The following is a 27,472-nucleotide window of genomic DNA, read 5'->3' on the forward strand; positions in this document are numbered from 1 at the left end:
TCCAACTCTGTTATTCTAACAACAACAACAACAACAACAACAACAACAACAACAACAACAATAGAGTTGGAAGGGAGCTAGGAGGTATTCCAGTCCAACCTCTTACTTAGGCAGGAAACCCTACACAACTCCAGACAAATGGTTATCCAACAAATTCTTAGTGTTGGAGCATTCACAACTTCTAGTGGGAAGCTGTTCCACTGATCAACGTTCTGACTGTCAGGAAATTCCTCCTTAGTTCTAAGTTGCTCCTCTCCTTGTTTAGTTTCCACCCATTGCTTCTTGCCCTGCCCTCAGGTGCTTTGGAGAATAGGTTGACCCCATAAATCTTCTCTGCGGCAGCCCCTGAGATATTGGAAGACTGCTATCATTCTGTATTCTGTGATTACCCTTCTTACCACGGGTTCTTTCGGTCCTCCCAGGGCGTTGGAGCAACCTCTACAAGCTCCCCTACAACTGGATCGGGACCGGCCACGTGGTCTACCATGGCTCCTTTTACTACAACCGAGCCTTCACCAGGAACCTCATCAAATACGACCTGCGCCAGCGTTTCGTGGCCGCCTGGTCCTTCCTGGACGACGTGGTCTACGAGGACACCACGCCCTGGAAGTGGCGCGGCCACTCCGACATCGACTTAGCTGTGGACGAGAGTGGGCTCTGGGTGATTTACCCGGCGACAGATTCTGGCTATTCCCAGCAGGAAGTCATTGTGGTGAGCAAGCTGGATCCGACTGACCTCTCCACACGGAAGGACGCCACGTGGAAGACCAGCCTCCGACGTCATTCTTACGGGAACTGCTTTGTGGTCTGTGGTGTGCTTTACGCCGTGGACAAGTGCAACGCTAAGGAGGGCCGAGTGTCCTACGCCTACGACACCCACACCGCCACCGAAGTGCGCCCCGAGCTGCCCTTCCACAACGAATTTGGCTTCACCACCCAAATCGACTACAACCCCAAGGAGAAGGTCCTTTACGGCTGGGATAACGGCCACCAAGTGACCTACAAGCTGCAATTCGTGGCTTGAGGATCGGGAGCGCCGAAATGTCATGGGTGGGTCCCCTGAAGGGAGGTTGTCAGTGGCCCCGGGAGAGACTTTGATGGAGCGCATTTTACAGAAGTGATCGGGCTGAGGGCACAATCTCTGGGAGACATTTGGGGCGTCTCCAGCAGCTGGCAGGGTTTGGAGGGGCGACGGCAATTAGAAAGCTGCTGTTTGTCACAGGGTCCCTTCTTGTGACGTTTCTGCATTTTATCGAGAGTGCGCTCAGCGGTACTACTTGAGACAACTCAGAAGCAGTCACATGAAACAGAGGTTTTGTAAGAATGAACAGTGGTTTATCTCTACAAAAGAATATACATACACATACTAGGTAAAGGCCAAACAATCAGCAGCTACAGCAAGGAAGGAAACACGGGGTAGAGAGATCTACGCCCCTATAGGGCCTCTCTTATAATACAGACTCTTAAAGTGATAACAGTCAAATAACCCTGCTGAGACACTACTACCATTGCATCATCACTACAGCATTACGTTATTACAGCAGCTGGTCAGCTATTAAATCATGATTACCCTGACACGTTTTTTGCAATCTAAGAAACTTTTCTGTAATGTTTACACGGTGAGGTTTAAGCTGTTGGTTGAATGGGAAGGTCCAGGCGTCGAGCTAAGCGCGAAGAATCGTTTTCTTTTGACAGACGGAGTTGTGTGTAACTATCATCACAAGGAGTCCCTGAGTTACGACCATCATTGAGAGCCCCCACCCCAAAATTTACATGGCTAAGGTAAAGATTTGTTAAGTGAGTTTTTAGGACTTTTCTTGCCACAGTTATTAAGCGAATCACTGCGGGTTTGTGTTATTATATTATGTTTTATAAATGTGAGTCAATTGCCAAGGGTCTGAAATTTGATGAGGTGAAATTGAGGGGAACATTGCAATGGTCATTAAGTGTGAAAAACAGCTGTAAGTCACTTTTTTCGGTGCCGTTATAACGTTGAACCTTCACTGTTGGTAAGTTGGGGACCTGTACCTGCAAGCACCTCATGTGAACGGGGGCGAGAAAATTTAGTGGCCGGTAAAGGTAGTCCTCAACTTGCGACTACAATGAAGCCCGAGACGTCCATCGCTAAGCGAGATGTTAAGCGAGCTTCGCCCTATTTTTACGATTTTTCCTGCCTCCGTTGTTAAGTGAATCCCCACACCGTTCATAAGTCAGTAACCCGGTTGTTAAGTGAATCTGGTTTTCCCGTCGACACAGCTTCTCAGAAGGACGGCGAAAGGTGATCCCGTGACCCAAGGATGCGCCGACTGTCAATAAATATGAGCCGGTTGCCGAGTATCTGAATTTTGATCACACGACCTTGGGGAGGGGAAGGCCTCAACGGTCATAACTCTGGAAAAAACACTCCTAAGTCACATGGGTTTTTTTCAGCGCCGTCATTAACTTCGAGCAGTCATTAAACGAACTGTTCGGATACTTAGGACCACCTCTTATCAAAGAGAAGATGATCCTCACTGTCCCACAAGGATTTTCGGACCTCTTTGGCGGTGACGGGCACAAAATGGCTGCTTGCTCCAGGTTGTGTGTGTTTGTGTATGTGTGTGTGTGATTCCCCCACCTCCACCCAAGGAGCAAATGTCCCAAATATTTTGTCTTTCTTGCCATTTGCTGAGGCCGGCCTTCCCCCTGCTTGGGACACTGGTGTGAAAATCCTCACTATCCCTCCAGCGTACACACCCCTCCCCAGCTGCCCCTTCTCTTTCTCCCCCCCTCGCCCCCACCCGTTGCAAAGTTTCTCACAACATTTGTGTGCCGTTTCACTGCAAAGGCAGACGCTGAAAAAAAATACGCAATATTATTTTTCTCGCGCCCAACGGCGATCCATGTCCCATCTCTGGGAAGGTCGCCGCATTATGGGCAGTCCTGCGAATTGCAACAGTTCGTTTAGTGACCACCCAAGCGTTAGGTTGCTGAAAGGAAATGTGATTTACGATTGGTTTTTTGCATTGACGTCCTTCGCAACCTCTCCCCAATTAAAGTTTGGACGCTTGGCAAGGGGTTCATATTTATGACCATTGCCTTGTCGCGGGTGGGAGAGTGACGTGATCCTCTTTTGCGACCATCTGGCAAGCAAAGTCAACAGGGAAGCCAGGTTCACTTAACAACCGGGTTACCAGCTTATCAACAGCAGTGATTCACTTAACAACCATGGCAAAGAAGTGATTCACTTAACGACTGTGGCCAGTGGAAGTCTGTTTCACTTAACAACCATGGCAAAGAAGTGATTCACTTAACGACTGTGGCCAGTGGAAGTCTGTTTCACATAACAACCATGGCAAAGAAGTAATTCACTTAACGACTGTGGCCAGTGGAACCCAGATTCACTTAACAACCATGGCAAAGAAGTGATTTACTTAACAACTGTGAGCAGTGGAAGTCTGTTTCACTTAACAACCATGGCAAAGAAGTGATTCACTTAACGACTGTGGCCAGTGGAAGTCTGTTTCACTTAACAACCATGGCAAAGAAGTGATTCACTTAATGACTGTGGCCAGTGGAACCCAGATTCATTTAACAACAGTGGCAAGGAAGTGATTCACTTAACGAACATGGTCAGGGAAAGCCAGATTCACTCAACAACCAGGTTACTAACTTACCAACTGCAGTGAATCACTTAATGACCATGAGGAGAAAGGTCATAAAACAGGACAACACTCACCCAATGTCTCACTGAATGACAGAATTTGAGACTCAACGGCGGTCGTAAGTCGAGGACCATCTCCTATCCCTTTGGGCAGAGGTCTGGAAACTTGGCCCTACTTTTTAAAGACTTGTGGACTTCAGCTCCCATCTGGCTTGGGGGATTCTGGGAGTTGTAGTTCCCCAAGCTGTCAACTTGGCAGACCCCCGACTTCGGAGGATATTCGAGGGGTTCACACACGTATGAAAAGTTGGTTTGTTTCACCCACAACCTACGCAATCTTTTGGATTTTTTTTTCCTTTTGTCGCTTTGGTTGGGAGAAAATTGCCAATTTTTTTTTCCTCCCAGGGCAAATACAGTGATACCTTGTCTTACAAACTTAATTGGTTCCGGGACGAGGTTCTTAAGGTGAAAAGTTTGTAAGACGAAACAATGTTTCCCATAGGAATCAATGGAAAAGCGATTAATGCATGCAAGCCCAAAATTCACCCCTTTTGCCAGCCGAAACGCCCGTTTTTGCACTACTGGGATTCCCCTGAGGCTCCCCTCCATGGGAAACCCCACCTCCAGACTTCTGTGTTTTTGGGATGCTGTAGGGAAATCCCAGCAGGGGAATCCCAGCATCACAAAAATGAGCACTTTGCTGGCAACGGAAGTCTGGAGGTGGGGTTTCCCAGCGAAGGGAGCATCAGTGAAATCGCAGCATCACAAAAACACCGAAGTCCTTGAAACCCCACCTCCGGACCTCTGTGTTTTCGCGATGCTGCGATTTCACTGAGGCTCCCCTCGCTGGGAAACCCCACCTCTGGACTTCCGTTGCCAGCGAAGCGCCTGTTTTTGCGCTACTGGGATTCCCCTGCAGCATCACAAAAACACGGAAGTCCGGAGGTAGGGTTTCCCATGGAGGGGAGCCTCAGGGGAATCCCAGCAGTGCAAAAATGGGCACTTCGCTGGCAACGGAAGTCCGGAGGCGGAGAATTCCCAGTGGTGGCGGTGGGTTTGTAAGGTGAAAATAGTTTGTAAGAAGAGGCAAAAAAATCTTAAACCCCGGGTTTGTATCTCGAAAAGTTTGTATGACGAGGCGTTTGTAAGATGAGGTATCACTGTACAAAAAAAAAACCCCTGCCCGCTAGCACGGAGACGGTGCCCAAGCCCTACAGAAGGATTTTGATTATATTTGGTGTGGGGTGAGTTTCAGTAGCGGGTTTCTACCAGTACGAAAGGGGATGGCGTACTGGTAGTGGCTGCCAGATTTGCGCCCGGCTGCTACGCTGCCAATTCTAGGACCGCCACCATCTTTTTTCCACATTTTTGCTTCATGTGCAGAAACAAAATCTCGTGAGGAGACAGGCACACCCACGAAATTTCGGTGATTTTTTTGCTTCCGCACAAGAGCGGAAGCAAAACAAATTGCCGAAATCTCACTCATGCGCGCATCCCCTTGCGAGATTTCGGTGCATTTTTGCATCCTGTGCAGGCAAAAGAATCGAAGCTGCGCATGTAATGCACCGGTAGCAGCGGTAATGGCAATCTGCCCCGGTGTATGGGGGAGGAAGGAGAAACAAGGAAACCTTTGACTGACATTTTAACCGGCTGGAGAGAAATCTGGACAGGCCCTGGTTAGAAGCCGCCGAGATTGAAATCTTTATGGATTTTTTTTCCTCACGCAAAGCAAGCAATTGCCCTTTGCCAATGCTTTTTGGGTGCCAGATCCTGGCTTCAGGGTGGGGGGTGGGGGCTCCATCCAGATGTTGGGGGGGAAGGTGCCACCCTAAATAGCCGGTTGGAAACCAAAGAAAAGAGATCACTGAGGGGTTTTTTAAAAATTCTCTGTTCCTTCTCTTTTGCTATCTTTTGACTTCTCATGAGGACTAGAAACCTGGAAACAACTGTACATTTGTCTTTGCAAGCCCACCTTCAGAGTGAACCAAATATATATATACTGTATATATATTTAGGTCCTTCTCTCTCATTGGTTGCTCTTGGGAATCCCAGAAGGAATTGGTGAGGGTCAGTCAGCTTTGGCAAAACCCGCAACTAACCCATGGGATTCTGTGGGGTTTATTTTTTCCACAGAAAGAATTTCATTCAATTAAAAATAATAAAAAATAAAAACACACAACAGACTGTGGTACTGATTTCTTTTTTTTAATCTTTCTTTTTTTTTTCTTCACAAAATCAAGAAGTGACATTTTCTCCCTCAGAAATTGCCTCAGAAAATTTTCTGCCTCAGAAAATGCCTCAGAAAATTTTCTCCCTCAGAAAATGTGGGTAAAGTAGATTTTCGTAATGGGAAGGAGGCCCAAGGAGAAAGTTTGAAGAAAAAAATAAAGCCTTCTTTGGCTTTGGGTGGAATGAGTTTGCATTCCCTAGAACTCAGGGCTCATAGCAAGTCCCATGAGGCTCAGCCAGCATCCTCTGAGGATGATGGGACCTGGAGTTCCACCGTGCAGAATCAGAGGGAGGGAGACAATACCAGGGAAGGCTATTTTGGAGATGCCAAGAGGAGGGGCACATTGTTTCAATGTGCCCTACTACGAAGTAACCTATGCTCGTCATAAAGCCTAGAAACTTAGAAAAACACCCACGGCAAAAATTTCTACGCCAGCTTTAATTTAACAATTCTATTTAAATTGTTTAAAATAAATTTAAAAAATATATTTCAATGTGCCTTGCCCTACCCACGATGCAGCCTTCGCTCATGAGGACCAGAAACTTAGAAAACAACCCATGGCAAAATTTCTATGCCGGCTTTAATTTAACAATTCTATTTAAATGGTTTAAAATAAATAAATAAATAAAATATTTGAATGTGCCTTGCCCTACCCACGATGCAGCCTTCGCTCAAGAGGACCAGAAACTTAGAAAACAACCCATGGCAAAATTTCTATGCCTGCTTTAATTTAACAATTCTATTTAAATGGTTTAAAATAAATAAATAAATAAAATATTTGAATGTGCCTTGCACTACCCATGATGCAGCCTTTGCTCATAATTTTAATAATAATAATAATAATAATAATAATAATAATTTATTGGATTTGTATGCCCCCCCGCTCCATAAGACTAGAAGCTTAGAAAACACCCACGGCAAAAATTTCTATGCCGAATTTAATTTAACAATTCCATTTAAATTGTTTAAAATAAGTAAATAAATAAAATATTTGAATGTGCCTTGCCCTACCCACGATGCAGTCTTTGCTCATGAGGACCAGACACTTAGAAAACAACCCACTGCAAATTATTCTACGCCCGCTTTAATTTAACAATTCTATTTAATTGTTTAAATTTTTCAAAAAACACATTTTAATGTGCCCACAACGTCGTAGCCTCTGCTCCTGAGGACTAGAAGCTTAGAAAACAGCCCACAGCAAACGTGTAATCTGTGCCAGTTTTCAGTGCCCGTTGCTCCTTTTCATCCCATGTGGGGGTCTGCCTCTTTCCTCTGTTTCCTGCGGGAGGGGGCAGATTCTATCCCCCCCACCCCCACCCCCAGTCTTCCAAGGGCAATGCCCCCACCAGCCAACCAGGATCTCTGAAGACAGACCGGGAGTGTTTGGCTGCAGATGAAGTCATTCCTTCCGTGGAGACAAACTTGTTTTTGACCCCTGCCATCACCCATGGAGGGGGGGCACACCCCCAGAAGTAAGCAACCTTTGGCCCGAGGGCCCCCACATCTCACAACAGCTCTTTGTTCTCCCCGGCCCAGATGGTGCCAGCGGTGGGAGACGTTTCCAGGCAAGGCACAAGTGTCTTTTTGGAGGGTGCACACACACAAACACACACACACACTCCAGCTTAGGGGGGGGGACAGGACAACTCACTGGGACAAACACAGCACTGGTCAACTCACACGCAGCCACCTTATCGCAGGACAATTTAAGAATTCTATGTCAATGACTTCAAAGAAATAAAAACGATTTGAACTGTTTCTCATTCGTGCTTCGTTCGGTCCGTCCCCGGCATCCTTTTCTTTTCATGATTGTGTTATGCCATTTCACGGATATTAGCGTAACTCTTGTCCTGCAGCCAATTGGCTGTGGCGAGTTGGCCATGATGAGTTGGCCCTAGTGAGTTGGCCATGATGTTGACTGTAGTGAGTTGACCATCGTGAGTTGGCCATAGTGAATTTGGTCATGAGTTGGCCATGAATTGGCCATGATGACTTGGCTGTAATGAGTGGCCATGATGAGTTGGCCATAGTGAATTGGCCATGGGTTGGCCGTGAATTGGCCATAGTGAGTTGGCTGTAGTGAGCTGGCCATGATGAGTTGGCTGTAGTAAGTTGGCCATGGTGAGTTGGCTGTAGTGAATTGGCCATGATGTTGACTGTAGTGAGTTGACCATGAGTTGGCCATAGTGAATTGGCTGTAGTGAGTTGACCATGAGTTGGCCATAGTGAATGGTGAGTTGGCTGTGAGTTGGCTGTAGTGAGTTGGCTGGTGAGTTGGCTGTAGTGAGTTGACCATGAGTTGGCCATAGTGAATTGGTCATGGTGAGTTGGCTGTAGTGAGTTGGACGATGTTGACTGTAGTGAGTTGACCATAAGTTGGCCATAGTGAATTGGCCATTTGGCCATGAATTGCCCATGATGAGTTGGCTGTAGTGAGCTGGCCATGGTGAGTTGGCCATAGTTAGTTGGCCATGATGTTGGCTCTAGTGAGTTAACCATGATGAGTTGGCCATAGTGAATTGGCCATGAGTTGGCTGTAGTGTAGTGAGTGGGCCATGGCAAGTTGGCCATGGTGAATTGTCATAGACCTCGTTGGCCATAGTGAGTTGGCCATAGTAAGTTGGCTATAGTGTGTTGGCCATGCGAGTTGCCCACGGTGAATTGTCATAGACCCCGTTGGCAAGAGGTCACTGAGGGAACCCCAACAGATGCTTTGAAAGGTGTCTCAAGCAACACCCTTCATGTGCATGGTGGGGGCCTCAAATGTTTGTTCCCTTTGTTAGCCTTCACACTCCACTGGGTGGGGCAGCCTTAGCGCTCGCCAAGCCTGGCCTGAGGCATCTCCCACAGCTTTCAAAGTTTCTGTTGAGGTCAGGAGGTGGCAACTGGCCAACATCGGGGCTGGCAGGGAGAAGACAAGGCGAGGCCCCTGGGAACAGCAGAGTCAGCCCTCCCGGGCTTCCCAGACAAAGATGTGGGATGCAGCCAGAAGGTCCTTCAATCGACATCTTTGTTCGGAGCCAGGAGACCAAACCAACGTGCTCAGCAGATCCGGCAGATGGCACTGCTTAGATTTTCCACCAGCATCGTGCCAACCTTTCCACCACCCCCTTTGTGGATGGGTCACCCCAAGTCAAGCTCAGCTTTCTCTCCCTGCCTTAGATGCTGGCTTGCTTGTTATCGAAGGCAGCCTGAGAAGGAAGCGACAGGAAACCCTTTGGCCACACAAATGAACATTTGAATCACACACAAAGAGACACAGAGACTAGAAGCTCAGAGGGGGACAAGAAACCCCCCTACTAAAAAATGCAGGAACAAAGCATGGCTACTCTAGTGAAGTGAAGGACCAGGGGAGACATGAGAGCATCTTTCAATATTTGAGGGGATGCCACAGAGAGGACGGGGTTCAAGATATTCTCCAAAGCACCCAAAGGCCACACAAAAATAATTTATCACTTATGGTGGACTTATCCAGAAGCAAGAATTTCTTGGAAGATGATAGGGAAATGGTTAAAAGAAATTAAGAAAGATGAAACTGAGGGGAAAAAAACAGAATTATTTTTATTAGGCATTCTCTATAACAGTGTTTTTCAACCAGTGTGCCACGGCACACTAGTGTGCCGTGAGACATGGTCAGGTGTGCCGCGAAGCTCAGAGAGAGAAAGAAAACAAGAGAGAGAGAAAGAAAGAAAGAGAAAGAAAGAGTAAGAGGGAGAGAAAGAAAGGAAGAGAGAGAGAAAGGAAGAGAATGAGAGAGAGAGAGAGAAAGAAAGAAAGAGAGAGAGAGAGAAAGAAAACAAGAGAGAAAGAAAGAAAGAGAGAAAGAAAGAGAGAGAGAGAAAGAGAGGGAGGGAAGGTGGGAGAGAGAAAGACATAGAGTGAGGTAGGGAGGGAGAGAGAAAGAGAGCAAAAAAGAGGAAAGAAGGAAGAGAGAAAGAAAGAAAGAGGGATGGAGAGAAAAAAGAGGGAGGGAGAGAGAAATAGAGCAAAAGGGAGGAAGAGAGAGAGAGATAATTTTTTTGTCCAAACTTTTTTTAGCCGCCCCCCCCCCCCTCAATGTGCCCCATGCTTTTGTAAATGTAAAAAATGTGCCGCGGCTCAAAAAAGGTTGAAAATCACTGCTCTATAAGATGTAAAAAAAGGAAATTATATACAGTATTTAAAAACAGCACAATGGGCAAACCGGAAGTCCATTTTTCCAAACTTCCGGTTTGGCCATTGGGCCGTTTTTCGCACTCCGGGGGCTTCAGGGAAGCTTCCTTGAAGCCTCCAGAGGGTGAAACAGCCTTCCCCAGTGCCGAAAATCATTTGGCAGTGCTGACATAGGGCAACGCCTCACATGTCCCCCGATAAGGCTCTGCATACCACCTGTGGCACACGTGCCATAGGTTTGCCATCACTGAGTGCGCGACAAGTCTGTATAATAATATAAACTATGTGCATTGTCTATAGCCTATCTTAAGTAACTTAATAGCAATAAATACTAATTAGTACTATTAGTAATAATTAAATTAACAAAAAGTAAACAGAAAAAAGATGATAGTCTTAATTAATATGAATATCTTAATTTCCTTTAAACATTAAGACCCCATTCACAATTCAAAGTGTTGGTTATGACCTATAAAGCCCTTCATGGCATCGGACCAGAATATCTCTGGGACCACCTTCTGCTGCACGAATCCCAGTGACCAGTTAGGTCCCACAGAGTTGGCCTTCTCCAGGTCCTGTCAACTAAACAATGCCGTTTGGCGGGACCCAGGAGAAGAGCCTTCTCTATGGCGGCCCCCACCCTCTTTGCCTTTCGCAAGCTCCTTAAAACCCACCTCTGTCGTCAGGCATGGGGGAATTGAAATTTTCCCTTCCCCCTAGGGTTATAGAATTTATACATGGTATGCTTGTATGTAAGATTGGTTGTTTAAATTGGGGATTTTTAGATTATTTTTAATATTAGATTTGTTCACATTGTCTTTTTTATTGTTGTACACTGCCCCGAGTCTTCGGAGAGGGGCGGCATACAAATCTAATAAATACAAATACAAATACAAATTTGGAATACTGTGTCCAGTTCTGCAGACCTCACCTACAAAAAAATATGGAACAAATCGAACAGGTCCAAAGACGGGCTACAAGAATGGTGGAAGGTCTTAAGCATAAAACGTATCAGGAAAGACTTCATGAACTCAATCTGTATAGTCTGGAGGACAGAAGGAAAAGGGGGGACATGATCGAAACATTTAAATATGTTAAAGGGTTAAATAAGGTTCAGGAGGGAAGTGTTTTTAATAGGAAAGTGAACACAAGAACAAGGGGGCACAATCTGAGGTTAGCTGGGGGAAATATTAGAAGTAACAAGAGAAAATATTATTTGACTCAAAGAGTAGTAGATGCTTGGAACAAACTTCCAGCAGACGTGGTTGGTCAATCCACAGGAACTGAATCTAAACATGCCTGGGATAAACATATATCCATCCTAAGATAAAATACAGGAAATAGTATAAAGCCCTTCATGGCATTGGACCAGAATACATCCAGGTCCGCCTTCTGCCGCACGAATCCCAGCAACCGGTTAGGTCCCACAGAGTCGGTCTTCTTCGGGTCCCGTCAACTAAACAATGTCATCTGGCGGGACCCAGGGGAAAAGCCTTCTCTGTGGCGGCCCCGACCCTCTGGAACCCGTTCCCCCCGGAGATCAGAATTGCCCCACCCTCCTTGCCTTTCGTAAGCTCCTTAAAATCCACCTCTGTCATCAGGCTTGGGGGAACTGAACTACCCTTTTCCCCCTAGGCCTATACAATTTATGCATGGTATGTTTGTGTGTATATTTGGTTTTTAATAAGGGTTTTTAAATTATTTTAAACATTAGATTTGTTGCATGCTGTTTACTACTGTTGTTAACCGCCCCGAGTCTACGGAGAGGGGTGGCATACAAACAAACAAACAAATAAATAAATGCAGAGTAGATGGACCAGGAGGTCTTTTTCTGCCGTCTATCTTCTATGTTTCTATATTTCTAAACATTAAAAAAAAAACAGCCCAGAAACAGAACCTTAGGAGAAATGTTTCCTGCACTTTTTCTCAAGCCAAGCCCAGTTCTTTGGCATCCACCCACAATCTAATTTTGTGCTGTTGTTTATCGTAGCGCTGCCCTGTGTATGCTGGCTGCCCCTTTCTCCCAAAATCTTCTGAATTAATGTTGACACAAGTCTGTCTTTTTTTTTTCTCCTGCTTTTGTTTTTGGTTTGCTGGTTAGTCTTCTCCAACCGCATGTTGACAAGCTGCAATTTTTCAACCCACAAAAGGGCAGTGGAGACGACAGGGTGGCCGGTTGGAGGCGGCCAAACATATCAGCCTTCGAATCCCACCCCATGGGGGCTGATGGGAGAAGACTCTGGGGACGGGAGGAGAGATTTGAGGGCAAGTCGATCTGAGAAAAAAATGAGAACTGTTTTTCAGTTCTGGAAGAAGCCCGAGATTTTCCCAGGAGGGACAAAATAGAAAAAGATCTGGTGATAGATTCTCCAAGTCTCCATCTTTATTTTTTGGGGGGGGTTAAGTTTTTTAAAAAATTTTCTCCACTCAAAAAACATGTTCAATATCATATTTGCTGATGACACTAAAGTGTGCAATAGGGTTGATATTCCTGGAGGGGTCTGTAATATGGTAAATGATTTAGCTTTACTAGACAAATGGTCAAAGGAATGGAAACTGCAGTTTAATGTTTCCAAATGTAACATAATGCACTTGAGGAAAAGGAATCCTCAATCTAAGTACTGTATTGTATTGGCAGTTCTGTGTTAGCAAAAACTTCAGAAGAGAAGGATTTAGGGGTAGTGATTTCTGACAGTCCCAAAATGGGTGAGCAGTGTGGTCGGGCGGTAGGAAAAGCAAGTAGGATGCTTGGCTGCATAGCTAGAGGTATAACAAGCAGGAAGAGGGAGATTGTGATCCCCTTATATAGAGCAATGGTGAGACCACATTTGGAGTACTGTGTTCAGTTCTGGAGACCTCACCTACAAAAAGATATTGACAAAATTGAACGGGTCCAAAGACGGGCTACAAAAATGGTGGAAGGTCTTAAGCATAAAACGTATCAGGAAAGACTTCATGAACTCAATCTGTATAGTCTGGAGGACCGAAGGAAAAGGGGGGACATGACCGAAACATTTAAATATGTTAAAGGGTTAAATAAGGTTCAGGAGGGAAGTGTTTTTAATAGGAAAGTGAAAACAAGAACAAGGGGACACAATCTGAAGTTAGTTGGGGGAAAGATCAAAGGCAACATGAGAAAATATTATTTTACTGAAAGAGTAGTAGATCCTTGGAACAAACTTCCAGCAGACGTGGTTGATAAATCCACAGGAACTGAATTTAAACATGCCTGGGATAAACATATATCCATTGTAAGATAAAATACAGGAAATAGTATAAGGACAGACTAGATGGACCATGAGGTCTTTTTCTGCCGTCAGACTTCTATGTTTCTATGTTTCTATATACCTGCCATCTGCATTACAATACAATAATTATCCGTTTACTTTTGGTATTTATCCTCCCATAAGTTCTTCCTTCTTTTATCACCTGAAAAATCAAATATAAAATTTTCCAACATCCTTGTTCAAATTTGCAACGCCATTAGCTAATACGTCTAATCAACTACTTTTATTCATCTAATACATTTGGGCCAAAGGGACCTCTAACAGTGCCAATTTTCAATTTTCATGTATCCTTATTTATTCCTATGCGTCCCTGAATCCTTATTCAAGCTTAATTGCCCTTTTTAACAACAAAAAAGCATTAACATAGAAAAGAAAAGAAAAAACAATATTTCTTATTCCTAGACAAAAGCCTCCATTTTCCCAACTTCCTTTGGGAATCTCCAAAGACAATATTTTTTTTCCCCACGGCCTGAAAAAAAAAAATTCAAAACTTCTCTCCACGGAGTTCAGATCAGAATTAAAAGTTGAGTCACAATTCCAAACCAAGTTGTGCGTTAATTTCTCTGCTCCAGGTCCCCGGAACAAATCTCAACCGACAAATGCTCTGTCCTGCACATTGGCAAAAAGAATCCAAACCTCAAATACAATCTGGACAAACAAGACCTTGCAGAAAACCTTCACTCTGTAAAAGACCTTGGAATATTCATATCAAACGACCTAAGTGCCAGAGCCCACTGCAACAACATCACCAAAAAGGCTTCAAGATTTGTTAACCTAATCCTGCGTAGCTTCTGCTCCGATAACCTCACACTACTAACCAGAACATACAAAACTTTTGCCAGACCAATCCTTGAATACAGCTCATCTGTCTGGAACCCACACCGCATTTCAGACATAAATATATTAGAAAACGTCCAGAGATACTTTACGAGTAGAGTCTTCTACTCCTCCACTCGCAACACAATACCTTACGCAACTAGACTTAAAATCCTAGCTTTAGAAAGCCTAGAACTACATCGCCTTAAACACGATCTCAGCATAGCTGACAAAATCATCTGCTACAACGTCCTTCCTGTCAACGACTATTTCAGCTTCAACCACAACAATACAGGGGCACACAACAAATACAAACTCAAAGTAAACCGCTCCAAACTCAACTGTAGGAAATACGACTTTAGCAACCAAGTAGTTGATGCTTGGAACTCACTACCAGATTCTGTAGTTTCATCAGCTAACTCCCAAAACTTTACCCTTAGACTATCCACTGTTGACCTCTCCCAATTCCTAAAAGTTCAGTAAGGGGCGTGCATAAGTGCACCAGTGTGCCTTCCGTTCCGTCCTAATGTTTCTCTCTATTATTAGTACTAATCTCATTTATATAAACATTGTTAAATCACCCTCCTCCTCTGAATCTGAACATTTCTCAGTCTGCAAGGGAGTATACAGAGTCTGCGGAGAAGGGCGGCATACAAATCTAATAAATAATAATAATAATAATAATAATAATAATAATAATAATAATAATAATACGCAACAGTTATTACCTATAAAGCCCTATATGGCTTAAAACCAGATTACCTGTGGGACTGTCTTCTGCCTCACAAATCCCAGTGACCGGTCAGTCCCACAGAGTTGGCCTTCTCCAGGTCCCTTCAGCTAAGCAATGTCGTCTGGCGGGGCTGCAGGGAAGGGCCTTCTCGGTGGCAGCCCCGGTCCTCTGGAACCAACTTCACCCTGGAGAGTCGCATGGCTCCCACCGTCATGGCCTTTCAAAAGGCCTTAAAAACACAGCTTTGCCGGCAGGCCTGGGGCCGTTGAGCATTATACTCTGCTCCGGCCAGTAGTTCCCGAATGAATGATTTATGAATGTTTAATATTGGGGTTTTAATTGTATTTTTATCATTGTATTTTTTTATTGTTGTACGCCACCCCGAGACCACTTGGAGAAGGGCGGCTTATGTATTTAACTAACTAACTAACTAACTAACTAACTAACTAACTAACTAACTAACTAACTAACTATTCTGAACCCAGAAGTGCATTGTGTTGGGGGGGGGGAAGACCCTGAAAAGTTGTTATTTTCTTTAAAAGTCAAAACACACATTGTGCAGCATAATCACACCACTTTGTTGGGAGGTTCAAAGTAACTCCCTTGCAACAGACCTACAAGAGGTTTTTTGGCCATTTGGCAAGGCAAAAAAAAGAAAAAAATTCCACACAATTTGTTTTTTGTTCTTGTTTCTAAGGCCATCGGGGTTTCGTCACCTCCTGGGCCCAAGTGCGAAATCTTTGCATTCCCTTCACTCTTCCTTTTAGGCTGCTCAAGATGCATAAGCTCCATGGGGGCCCAAGCAAAGGCCTTCTGCAAACCCCTTCCCCTTTGCCCCTTGTTTGTTTATATTTATATTTATAAATACATTTAATTTATATATTATATTTATAATATAAATATATATATATTTATATACCGCAATATATATATTTATATATATGTATCACATGTTTTTTGCTGAATTTTTAAAATTCAGGCGAACATAGCGCTATTTCGGCCTATATATATAAAAGAACATATACCCCCTGTATATGTATCACATGTTTTTTGCTGAATTTTTAAAATTCAGGGAGACTAGGATAGCGCTATTTTGGCCTATATATAAAAAAGAACATATACCCCCTGTATATGTATATATATATATACAGGGGGTATATGTTCTTTTATATATATAGGCCGAAATAGCGCTATGTTCGCCTGAGAACAAGGACAGAAACACCAGCCTGAAGATAACGAGTGAGACCTCGTCGAAACGTCGCCAGAAGTTTCCAAATCCTACACGGGAAGAAACCCGAATATACCAAGACCGTCATACCTGTACCCGTGAAAATCTACGAAAACAAATATATATATATATGTATGTATGTATGTATGTATGTATGTATGTATGTATGTATGTTTGTTTGTTTGTTTGTTTGTTTATTTATTTATTTATTGGATTTGTATGCCGCCCCTCTCTGTGGACTCGGGGCGGCTCACAACATTTCAACAACAAAACAACGTACAAAATACAATTAATATAAATAGTATAAAAACAGTGTAAAAGCTGAATATCAAAAACCATTCACTCGATACAAACCAAACCATACTAGGCATTCAGTGGCCAGAGGCTGGGATCTAATTTATGCCTGGTGGCATAAATAAATTTTCAAACTGTTACAAAAGGCAAGGACGGTTGGGGCAGTACAAATCTCCGGGGGGAGCTGATTCCATTTATAATATAATATAAATATTATATTTATAATATATTTACATTCATTCATTCATTCAGATTTCTAGGCTGCCCTTCTCTAGGATAAAATCAAAATACAAAATACAAAATTTAAGACACCCCCCCAAAAAATACTTTAAAAAAACCTTCATCCCATTTTGTTCTATTCATGAAGAAATTGCTCATATTTTGTTATTTGAATGGAATTAAACTGAATTTTCAGCCCCCTGCCGTGGGCAAATTTAATTGGTACAACCATGCCAGGGCTGGTGCCCAGCTATTGCACAGCTGTGAGAAGAGAAGGCTCTCCTTCGGGCCTCCAAAACTGGACAGAGGAACTAGTCAGTTTCACAGCTTCACCCCCAAGAAGCCAATAAATAGTTTCTCTTCCATTGATGTGGGTGTTCATGAATTGGAGCCAATTCTAACCTTTTAAGAAAAGGATTAATTGATTTAAAGTCCGGCCACACCATTAATATGTGGTTTAAGAAAAGGCATTTCAAATAGGCAAAGAAATACTGGAAATAGTTCCAGAAATAGATAGAAGCAGTGGTTCTCCATCTTTCTAATGCCGCGACCCCTTAACACGGTTTCTCATGTTGTGGTGACCCCCAACCATAAGTCTAGCGCAAATTCTCCCAAAAGAGCTTTAAAGTGATTGGCAGGAAGGTCAGAGGGACACCCCACTGGAAACACCTGATTGGTCAGATTGTAAAAATATGTTCCAAGGCGCCAGAATAGAAGCTTTAGTTCCTAACACCCCCAGGGGGATGGAGGTAGAGAAATTACAAAACAAACTGCAGACTTTAAGCCGGAATTATCCTTGTTAGGAATTATAAAAGAGAACATAGACATAAAGCAATAAATATCTCATAACAGCACATAATAAAGACTGCTAGAATTACATACATTCAACAATGGAAAGTTGGAACAATTCCCTCAAGCTCAATGAAAAAGCACCTGCAAGCCGACCCAGGCGTGGGAATTTGCAAAAAGCCAACAGGAGCCTGAAAGACGTGACGTGACTGCCATCTAGTGTCGGCCGGGTGCTCTGCACCCTACAAAGAGAGAATTGATGCCCACGATTGCTAACTAACCAGCATGAAACCGTGATTACATTACAGATAACGAAGGTGAGGGAACTCGGGGGTGGCGAAACAAGCGGGGTACCAAGAAAAAGAGCCTAAAAAAGAAAATTCAAACCTCCACAGAGAAGAGAGAACTTGAAGGAGGGATGGGGGGAAGGTTTGAAAGCACCCTGTTGTGTTTTTCAACTCAAATCTATGCTTTTTCACCTGTCTGTTCCTAGGATTTATTCATTTTTTGTTTTAAAACCTATTTTCTTCCATGTGTTGCTCAGCTAAAAATGATAAAACTGGTTTATGGTGTTTTTGTTATTTGTTATTTGAGGGTTTTTTTTTGGTTTCTTCTGGGTTTGTTTGCGCGCGACACCTTGGGGTTTTTTTTAGGAAATCCTGTTGCCTACCTTCCTCTCCTCGCCCCGCAGCACGCTGTAGTAGGGGGATTTGACAAACCACGTCTTTGCAAAATTAATACTGGCTTTTAGCAGTTCCCTCAACTACTGATCACAGGTCTGCAGCTGGGTTCCGCAGCGAGTTACCGCGTCACCAGAGGGCGCTGCTGAGGTCGCGCTCGGGGATGACGACAGCGGACAGCACCTCCGGTCAGAGCCAGCCCGTTGCCACGGCAACCGCCGCTGGGCGGCCTGCAGAACCGGTGGTAGAGGGCCTCGTTGGGGCCCGTTTTATCTCCGGGATGTTCGGGGACGCGTCTACTGGCGCCCTGGACGTGGAGTCGGTGTGGAGGAGGGACCAAGGGACCCAATGCGAGGAGGTGGGGGCCGCTCTGCCCTGCTGGGCGTGAGACTACAGGTCCCATGCTCCCCAGCCGCAGCCACGTTGGCGTTTGGGGCGCTGCTCTCACCTTTGCACGGCTGGGCCACACGCGTGATGGTGATGGCCGCCCCTCCGTTCCATATTTTGGGGGAGGCGGGGGATTGCAAAACCCATGGTACATAGCGGCGCAGGGTGGGGGGGGGGCGACCTCCCTCTCTCTCTTTGGCCTGGCAGCCTTTTGCATTGCAAAACCCCAGAGGCGACCCTTCCCATCCTCCTCGACTTGCCTTGGCTGTGGATGATAGGCTATGGTGCCATGTTAGCACAAGTGAAGGGGTGGGATAGGAGTGGTGTGTCTGATATTGAGGATACTGGCGATCCGCAGTTGGGGGTTGTGGATGATGGGGCTTCTATTTGGAACGGCCACCTCATTGGGGGTTGTGGATGATGGGGCTTTTATTTGGAACAGTGGAGGTTGGGCATGATGTGCTTTGTATTCAAAAGACGCCCGACTTCTGCCCTCCTCCTTCTCGCAGAAGAGCACCCAGACCATCTCCGTCCCCACGGCCGAAAGGAAGTCCCAGACTCACCACAGCCATGAGGTCGGCATCCAAGCGGATCCCGAAGCCAGTCCGGCCCAGGCCCTGCCCCTCCCACCACCCCCGTTGGTGGACTATGCCAGCCTGCGTGCCTTCCTGCAGCGGGTGGAGGAGCCGGTCATCCGGGAGCTGGACAAGAACTGGAAGAGCCACGCCTTCGACGGCTTCGAGGTCAACTGGGCAGATCCCACAGAAACGGTAACAACTCCTCCAACGGTGGCGCTACTTCTGCAATCGAGAACCATCAGGCAGGGGTTTAGCGCAATGATGGCGAACCTTTTTTGGTTCGCGTGCCAAAAGGGTGTATGGGGGTGTGCTACCATGCGCGCACGGGGCCACACCCCTTCCCTACGCATACGCACAACCCCCCTTCGTCCCTGCGTATGATCACAGGCCTCACCGAAGCCTGGTACGTGAAAACAATGCCCAAACGGGCAAACTGGAAGTTCAGAGAAGTCCGAAGAGTTCAAGGAAGCTTCCTAAAGCCCTGGAGTGCAAAAAACAACACAGTGGCAAACTGGAGGTGCGTATTTCTGAATCTCCACTTTATCCATTGAGTGATTTTTTGCTTTGCCTCCAGGGCTTCAGGGGAGCCGGAAGTGTCCCGAGGGTGAAATGGCCTTTCCCAAGGCTGAAAATCATCTGGCAGAGCTGATACAAGGCAAAGTCTGGCGTGCCCTCTGATATGGCTTTGCATGCCAGCTGTGGCACGCATGCCATAGATCCGCCATCATTTATTTATTTATTAGATTTGTATGCCGCCCCTCTCTGAAGACTCAGGGCAGCTAACAACAATGAAAAGACAATGAAAACAAATCTAATATTAAAAATAATCTAAAAAACCCCAATTTAAAGAACCACTCATACATACAAGCATACCATGTATAAATTCTATAAGCCTAGGGGGAAGTGAAATTTCAATTCCCCCATGCCTGACGACAGAGGTGGGTTTTAAGGAGCTTGCGAAAGGCAAGGAGGGTGGGGGCAACTCTGATATCTGGGGGGAGCTGGTTCCAGAGGGTCGGGGCCGCCACAGAGAAGGCTCTTCTGGGTCCTACCAAACGACATTGCTTAGTCGATGGGACCCGGAGAAGGCCAACTCTGTGGGACCTAACCGGTCGCTGGGATTCGTGCGGCAGAAGGCGGTCCCGGAGATATTCTGGTCCGATGCCATGAAGGGCTTTATAAGTCATAACCAACACTTTGAATTGTGACTGGAAATTGATCGGCAACCAATGCAGACTGTGGAGTGTTGGTGTAACATGGGCATATCTTGGGAAGCCCATGATTGCTCTCGCAGCTGCATTCTGCATTCTGTTTCGGGGGAATCCCCCTCCCTCCAAGGACATCCCTCACCTCCAAGAAGGGATCGGGCAGGATCTGTTTCTCAGGCCAGGGGGCAGAAGGGTTTTCTAACCCTTCGAGATACAGGTTCTCCTCGGCTTCCTTTAGTGACTGTTCGAATGGTACACTGAAAAAACATGACTCAGGACCAATTTTCACTCTTCTGACAATATCCCCCCATGGTTAGGCCACTTCACATTTGGAGGCTTCACTTCGCTTTGATGACAGTCACAATGTCCTCCGAGGATCTGACCTTTTGACAACATCAATGGGGAAGCCACATTCACTTAACGGCTGTGTTATTAAATTTAACTTCTGCAGCAATTTGCCTTAGCAGTCATAAAATGGGGCCAAGCTCCCTGAACGAATGTCTCACATAAAGACATAAAGTTTGGGCTCTGGTGGTTGTAAGTGGGGGACTATCTATAATGTGCAGAAATGGCTCTGCAGACACTTCCCCGCTTCGTCTGAGCATAAGGGGGGCAGTATCCCCAATGCCGCACGTCTCAAGCCTTCCGGAGGGACAGATTTCCTAGCCTGGTCAACCTAGCCAGCGCTTTACCCATCCTCTTCATCTGCAGGGCCTTCTTCGCAGCCACCCCCCTCACTCTCCCCCCTTCTTTGCAGGTGTCTTGTGCCCACAGCTTGTCATACCCGGAAGCCCAGGAGCGCCACCTGCAGGTCACCAGCATCTCCTGGAACGCCACAGGGGCCGTCCTGGCCTGCTCCTATGGCAGGTGAGCCGAAAGAGACAGGCAGCCATCATCCCTCAGTTAGAGTGCATGTCCCCCTTTCAGTTCTCTCTGTAACATCTAATGACTCTGCTTCCCTCCCTCCCAAATTCTCTTCCTCCCTCCTTACCCCCCTTCCTCCCCTCCCTCCTGAATTCCCTTCCTCCCTTCCATTCTTCCCTCCCTTCCTTTCTTTCCTTTCCCTTTCTCTTTCCTTCCTTTTCTTTTTCTTCCTCCCTCCCTCCCTTCCCTCCCACCATTCCTCTCTACCTTCCATGCTTCCCTCCGTCCCCCTCTCTTTCATTCATTCTTTTTCTTTCTTTCCTTTTTTCTTTCTCTCTTTCCTTCTTTCCTTCCTTCCTTTCTTTTTCCTTTTTCTTCCTCCATCCCTACCTTCCTTCCCTCCCACCCACCATTTCTTCCTACCTTCCATTCTTCCCTCCCTGCTTTTTTCTTTTTTTCTTTCCTTTTCCTTTTTCTTCCTACCTTCCTTCCCTCCCTTTCGCTTTTTTCTTTTTGCCTTTCCTCCCTTTTTCCTTCCCTCCATTCCTTCTTCCTTCCCTTCCTCCCACCATTTCTTCTTATCTTCCATTCTTCCATCCCTTTTTTCTTTTTTCCTTTCTCCTTCCCTCCTTCCTTTTCTTTTTTCCTTCCTTTCCTCTCTCCTTCCTTCTCTCCCCCTTCCCTTCCTCCTTCCCTCCTTCCTTTTCTCTCCTCTCCCTTTTCTTTCTCTTTCTTTCTTCTAGACTGGATGACGGAGACTGGAGCTCTGAGAAATCCTTCCTCTGCACCTGGAACCTGGACCGTCGAGCGCTGAATCCCCACCGCCCGGATCTGGTGGTCGAAGTCCCCAGCGCCGTCCTGTGCGTGGCCTTCCACCCCCAGCAGCCTTCGCTCATCGCCGGCAAGTGCTTCTCCCGATGGAGCTCCCCTGGGACCGGGACAGGAAGCGGACCAGGGTTGCACGTCCTCCCCGATTCCTGAAACCTCCCGCCAGCTTCTCCTCATGTGTCTCCTCAGGAGGCCTGTTCAGCGGAGAGGTCCTGATCTGGGACACCGGCAGGCAGGAAGACCCTTTGATCTGGAGGACGGGCATGACCGACGATACGCACACGGACCCCGTGTATCAGGTAGGGGCGGGGAAGGGATGGCGGGCCGCTCCCTTGAGACTTGACAAATTCCTTGTGTGTCCAATCACACTTGGCCAATAAAATTCTATTCTATTCTTCCGGAGTTCTCTGATGAATCGCTCCTTTTGGGCCTCAGGTCAGCTGGCACCGGGACCCCCGGCAGCCGCGCACCTTCCGCGTCTTGAGCGTCTCCACCGATGGGAAGATCCTGGTGTGGCAGGAAGAGAGGGACGGCCTCCTCCGCCCTGCCAGCGGTTTTGCTTTTGTCCAGCAGCAGATTCCCCGGAGCACAAAGCTCAAGAAGGTAGGCGGTGGGGAAGAATCCTGACGGGGAGAACCTCCACAGCCCTGGGCAGTCGATGCTAAACCTTGAAAAGGATCAGCAACCATAGAGGTGGGAGACAGGCGAGGCCTGCCGATCACATCGCAAATCCATCAGTTGGGCGAGTTTGCATCCGAGGTCGCGTCATAACGCAGAACGTTAAGAATCTTGCGGGAGGAGACGTGTGTTTTAAGCTGAATCGTAAGATCATAATTGTGATCTTTTACCTTTTTAAGGGCCTTTGTTTATCTTTGCTTATTTATCTGTATGTTGTCAAGATGGCCAACTTCTTAATTGTGTGCTTGTTTTTTATATATATTGAGGTTGCTTTTATGAATTTTTTAACCTAAAACTGTAATTAGATTGGTAAATATTAGATTTGTCACTATGTACTGTTTTTGCCATTGTTGTGAGCCGCCCCGAGTCTGCGGAGAGGGGCGGCATATAAATCCAATAAATCTAATCTAATCTAATTGAGACGAGTGGGTGGAAGGCCCCAATCCCCACTTGATTTTCCTGGTGTCTTTTTTTTTTTCAGTGTTGTCTTTTAATTGCAGTGATGGATACTATTAATTAATTGGATTTCTTTGCCGATCTTCTCGAGACGACTCGGGGCGGTGTACAACATTATGAATGCAACATTACATACGCTGCTCAGAAAAATAAAGGGAACACTTAAAAAACAGAATATAATTTCAAGTAAATTAAACTTCTGTGAAATCAAACTATCCACTTAGGAAGCAACACTGATTGACCGTCAACTTCACATGCTGTTGTACAAATGGAATAGTTGTGCAAATGAGAATATTTCATTCATTCAGATCTACGATGTGTTGTTTGAGGGTTCCCTTTATTTTTTTGAGCAGTGTATAAAGAAATCTAAATTACTTTTAAAAGAATGATACAAAATTACTAAAAATGTTAGAAAACAGTCATGCGCATTCATCCAATTCAATCATTCATAATATCGGATGGAGACAATCTCAACACTCACGGCCCCCAGGCCCGCAGCAGAAGTGGGTCTTCAGAGCTTTACAAAAGACCAGGAGGGAGGGGGTGGTAGGTATCTGTGGAGGGAGTTCATTCCAGAACGCCGGGGCCGCCACAGAGAAGGCTCTTCCCCTAGGCCCCCCGCTGTTGACATTGTCTGTCCGACGGGACCCGGAGAAGGCTGATTCTGTGGGACCTAACTGGCCGCTGGGGTGCATTAGGCAGAAGACGGTACCATAGGTAGTCCTGTAGGGCTTTGTAGGTCATAACCAGCACTTTGAATTGCTCCCGGAGACCAATTGGCAGCCAGAGTGATGTTGAAATGCGGGCAGATCTTGGTAGCCCCACTATACCTTCAGACGGCTGCTTTTTTGTGTTTCCCCCACCCCCAGCATTCTCGAGGAGACACAGTGGTGGGCGTGACCTCCCTCTCCTTCTCCCACTTCGAGCCCAGCGTCTTTGTCAGCGGCACGGAGGGCGGCTACTTGATGAAGTGCTCGACCGCGGTGGATACGGCCGCCTTCCTGCAGAAGGGCAGCTCCGTTCCCCTCCGGGCCCCTGCCCAGTTCAGCTTCTCCTCCCACGGAGGCCCCATCTACAGTGTCAGCTGCTCACCTTTCCACAGGTAAGGCCTGGCTGGTGTCGCTGCTGCAACATCTGGAGCACGGAAAGGTTTTTGGGAACCAAAACGCAAACAAAAAGGGTTTTTTTGTTGGGTGTGTTTCTGGGACCTGTGATCTCAAGTGTGGCGGCTTGCAAATGTGTGTGTTTGTGTGTGGTTATAATTAACCATGTTGTTGTAAACCAGGCAAATGTGGTTTAAGACAGGAGGTAACCCCTCCCTTTCCAGCAGAAGGGGCAAAATTAAACCTGCTTATCCAGGTGTCCTTTTGAGTGAAGGGGAAGGATACACCTGTTTTAAGGGCAAGTACAAAACCTGGATTTGAACTTTTGGCTCGAACACAGCCACCGTACGAGATTTCTCTCGATTCAAGAGCCTACGATTCTGGGCCATAAAAACCGTCGGTTTCATTTTAGTTCTTTTAATGTGCCAGGGTGACTAGAGACACCTTATGAATTACGGGCACTTATAGAATAGCTGGAATTCAAGCTGATGCCTCCAAATCCAGGGTCTCCAACCTTGACAACTTTTAAGACTTTTGGACTTCAACTCCCAAAATTCCTCAGCCAACTTTGCTTTCCGAGTCGACTCCCTGTCCTCCGTTATTCTCCTCTCCTAACAACTCTGCACATACGTGCACCTGGAATAGGCCCCAATTGTTCTTCCTCTTCACTCATCGCAGCCTCCAAAGGCAGCTGCTGTCCGGATATATTGATACGCAACAGCTGGATAGGACTAGATACCAGAATTTGTAGTGTAAGCAATTCAGGAACCAGTTCAGATAAATAATGGAGACACTTTAGTAGTAGAAAAACAGTAGTAAACAGTTTCACTGTTCATTGCAAGCAAAATCTCTTCTTTCTTAGTCTTCTGTTTACAGGAACAAACTTTACTTTAGCTATATGCAGTGACGCTTACTTTACTGTACTAAACCAATCCAGGTTCCTCCATATCAACATTGCAGCTCTTAACGCAATACTAAACTCACACTCAAACTGCTTCAGCCAGCCAAATAACAACCATCTAAAACACCATACCACACCCATTGTAAAGATGCTTTATATTTTATAATGCTCTGGGCCAATCAGGGTGCAGTTTACTCCCTATGACTCTGTTTAACATGCATTCAACATTCTTTTATCTTATATGGCAATATAATGGAATATCACCTAGGATTGAGCTAATCCTTGACAGCTGCCCGTCTAGTGGCTGGGAAATATTGGACGATCCTGGCTCTGACCCAGGTTCCTCCACAACCCTCTTATCGCCCGAGTCTGCTGAGCCAGCGGAGGAATTCTGGGAGTTCAAGTCCACAAGTCTTAAAGTGGCCAAGGTTGGAGATCCCTGTTCTAAATGCTACTCTCTTGGATTTGATTACATAAAATATTTTTCTTTTTTTTCCCCGTCCAAAGGAATCTGTTCTTGAGTGGAGGGACTGACGGGCACGTTCATCTACACTCGATGCTGCAGGCTCGCCCACTGCTGTCTCTTCAACTGTCCAAGAAATACATTTTCAGCGTCAGGTGGTCGCCGGTCCGTCCCCTGGTTTTTGCAGCTGCTTCTGGGGAAGGTAGGTTTGCTTTGGCTAGCTGCGGGGAGGGGGACTTTGTCATACGCGGGGGCATGGACCTGCTTTTATTTGAGCCTGCCAGTTGGCTCACCTCATCCAGGTGGGGTACTTTTCAGATGATCCCTTACAAGCTGGGATTTCTTCCAGCTTTTCGGTGAATTTACCGTATTTTTCGCTCCCTAAGATGCATTTTTTGTCTCGAATGTGGATGGAAATGCCTGTGCATCTTATGGAGCGAATATTGTTGAAATCCCACCCACCTACCAGCCTGCAATTTTTGGCCTCCGCATGTCCCGTTTTTGGAATGGGACGTTCGGAGGCTGGAAACAGGACCTGGGGAGGCCGAAAACGGGGATTGTGTGTCTTCTGATCAGGTGCATCTTATAGTGCAAAAATACAACAATTTCATTCTATGGAAAACCTGCAATGATTTGAAATGTTACCGCCAGCCAGTGATGGTCTGCTTTCGGTGCGGGCCACTCTATATAGTGGTAGTAAATTCTGAGATGCGTACACAGCTTTCTGCCCCCCGCAGGCGTGCGCTTGCCCCTGCGTGAGATTTGGCTTGTACGTATGTGACCAAAGCCAAATCTTGTGTGAGGATGCTCGCACAAGTGAAATTTTGGCGACTTTCGCCAATTTTTTGCTTCTGTGCATGTGTGAAAGCAAAAATATTAGCAATAATCGCTGAAATATTGCTTGTCCTCACGAGATGATGTCTGTGCATGCGCAAAAGCCAGATCTTGGAGGGCTTTGGACATGCCCACTAAGACCACCGGTAGCACCGACAGCAATAGCCCTTCAGTGCTCCCAGCCCTGAATCATTTGGAGGAGGAAAAAGTAGGACACAGGGTGGGTGTGGGGGGGTGTCAGGCCGAAGCCATCGTTCAATTTGGAGACTTTGGCCTGCCACATATTATTCATTAGACTGTGGGAAATTGGGACGGGTTGCTGCATGAGGGAAGTAGAAATATAGCCACAAATTCCTTCTAGATTCTCAAGGCCATCCTTTGTTCAATACCTGCACAGAAGCTGAGGGGAGTAACAGACACGTTGGCAGAACAAGACTGGCCAACGTGATGAAGTTGTGGGTGTGGGAGAACAAGGGAATGAACTTTAAAATGGGTGGAGAACCACTTGTGGCTTTAGATTCGGGTTTCTCCCAGCTGTGCCAACATGGCTCTGCTAACAAATTGGAACTTTGAGGAAGACTCTGATTGAATTTCGGATGCTAATTGGAGCCCTCGCAGGGTTGTGCTGTGTGTTTAATCTTTGGGCTTCTATTTTAGGGGAAGTGCAGCTTTTTGACTTTGCAAAGAGCTCCCAGAAGCCCTCCGTCTACATCAGGCAGACGCCCAACCAGGCCCCTGTGTACTGCTTAGAGTTCAACCCTCGGCAGACTCAGCTCCTTGCCTCTGGGGACGCCAGCGGGACGGTGAAGGTCTGGCAGCTGAGTTCGGATTTCACCGAAGAGGGTCCACGAGAGATGAGCCATCTCGATCAGCTCGCAAACGAGGTCACTGATTAACATGCCCGACCTTGCCAAGTGTCTTAAGGCAGAGATGCTCCTCCCGGGCAGGGAGAGAACCATAGTTCATGCAACTATTGTCAGTCCTCCCGCGAGGGGAGAGAGAAAGTGTGTGTGTGTATGTGTGAGACAGAGAGAGAGAAATGGAAAAAGTTGTAAATAAAGACTAAGTAAAAGCACAATTCTGAGTGGCATTCTCTCAAGGCTT

General features: G+C 46.1%; 2 protein-coding genes and 1 long non-coding RNA gene across 6 annotated transcripts in view; 2 read left to right on the top strand and 1 right to left on the bottom strand.

Moving 5' to 3' along the window:
• The window catches only part of OLFML2A (olfactomedin like 2A), a 19,702-nt gene extending 18,127 nt beyond the window's left edge, over positions 1-1,575 (top strand). Inside the window, exon 8 of the mRNA XM_070758882.1 lies at positions 423-1,575. Coding sequence (XP_070614983.1) covers positions 423-1,024 — 602 coding nt within the window. The 3' untranslated portion in view covers positions 1,025-1,575. The remainder of the gene's footprint in view (positions 1-422) is intronic.
• Positions 1-18,217, bottom strand: part of LOC139171096 (uncharacterized) — a 23,322-nt gene extending 5,105 nt beyond the window's left edge. The window contains exon 1 of the long non-coding RNA XR_011559698.1: positions 18,059-18,217. This is a non-coding gene — a long non-coding RNA (uncharacterized lncRNA). The remainder of the gene's footprint in view (positions 1-18,058) is intronic.
• Positions 18,091-27,446, top strand: DYNC2I2 (dynein 2 intermediate chain 2). Of its 4 annotated transcripts, none has more exons than XM_070758883.1 (9): positions 18,091-18,426; positions 18,965-19,225; positions 20,999-21,108; positions 21,849-22,006; positions 22,123-22,232; positions 22,369-22,536; positions 23,937-24,169; positions 25,579-25,736; positions 27,026-27,446. In XM_070758883.1, exons 1-9 carry the CDS (start codon positions 18,232-18,234, stop codon positions 27,262-27,264), a joined length of 1,632 nt encoding a protein of 543 aa, XP_070614984.1. In that variant the 5' UTR covers positions 18,091-18,231; the 3' UTR covers positions 27,265-27,446. The 4 variants fall into 4 exon arrangements, with proteins under 4 accessions (XP_070614984.1, XP_070614986.1, XP_070614985.1 ...); XM_070758884.1 differs by having other exon boundaries at positions 18,305-18,545; XM_070758885.1 differs by lacking the exon at positions 22,369-22,536 and having other exon boundaries at positions 18,196-18,426.
• Positions 27,447-27,472: the final 26 nt, after the last annotated feature.

This window comes from Erythrolamprus reginae, chromosome 8, assembly GCF_031021105.1.
Source record: "Erythrolamprus reginae isolate rEryReg1 chromosome 8, rEryReg1.hap1, whole genome shotgun sequence".
Taxonomy (NCBI): domain Eukaryota; kingdom Metazoa; phylum Chordata; class Lepidosauria; order Squamata; family Dipsadidae; genus Erythrolamprus; species Erythrolamprus reginae.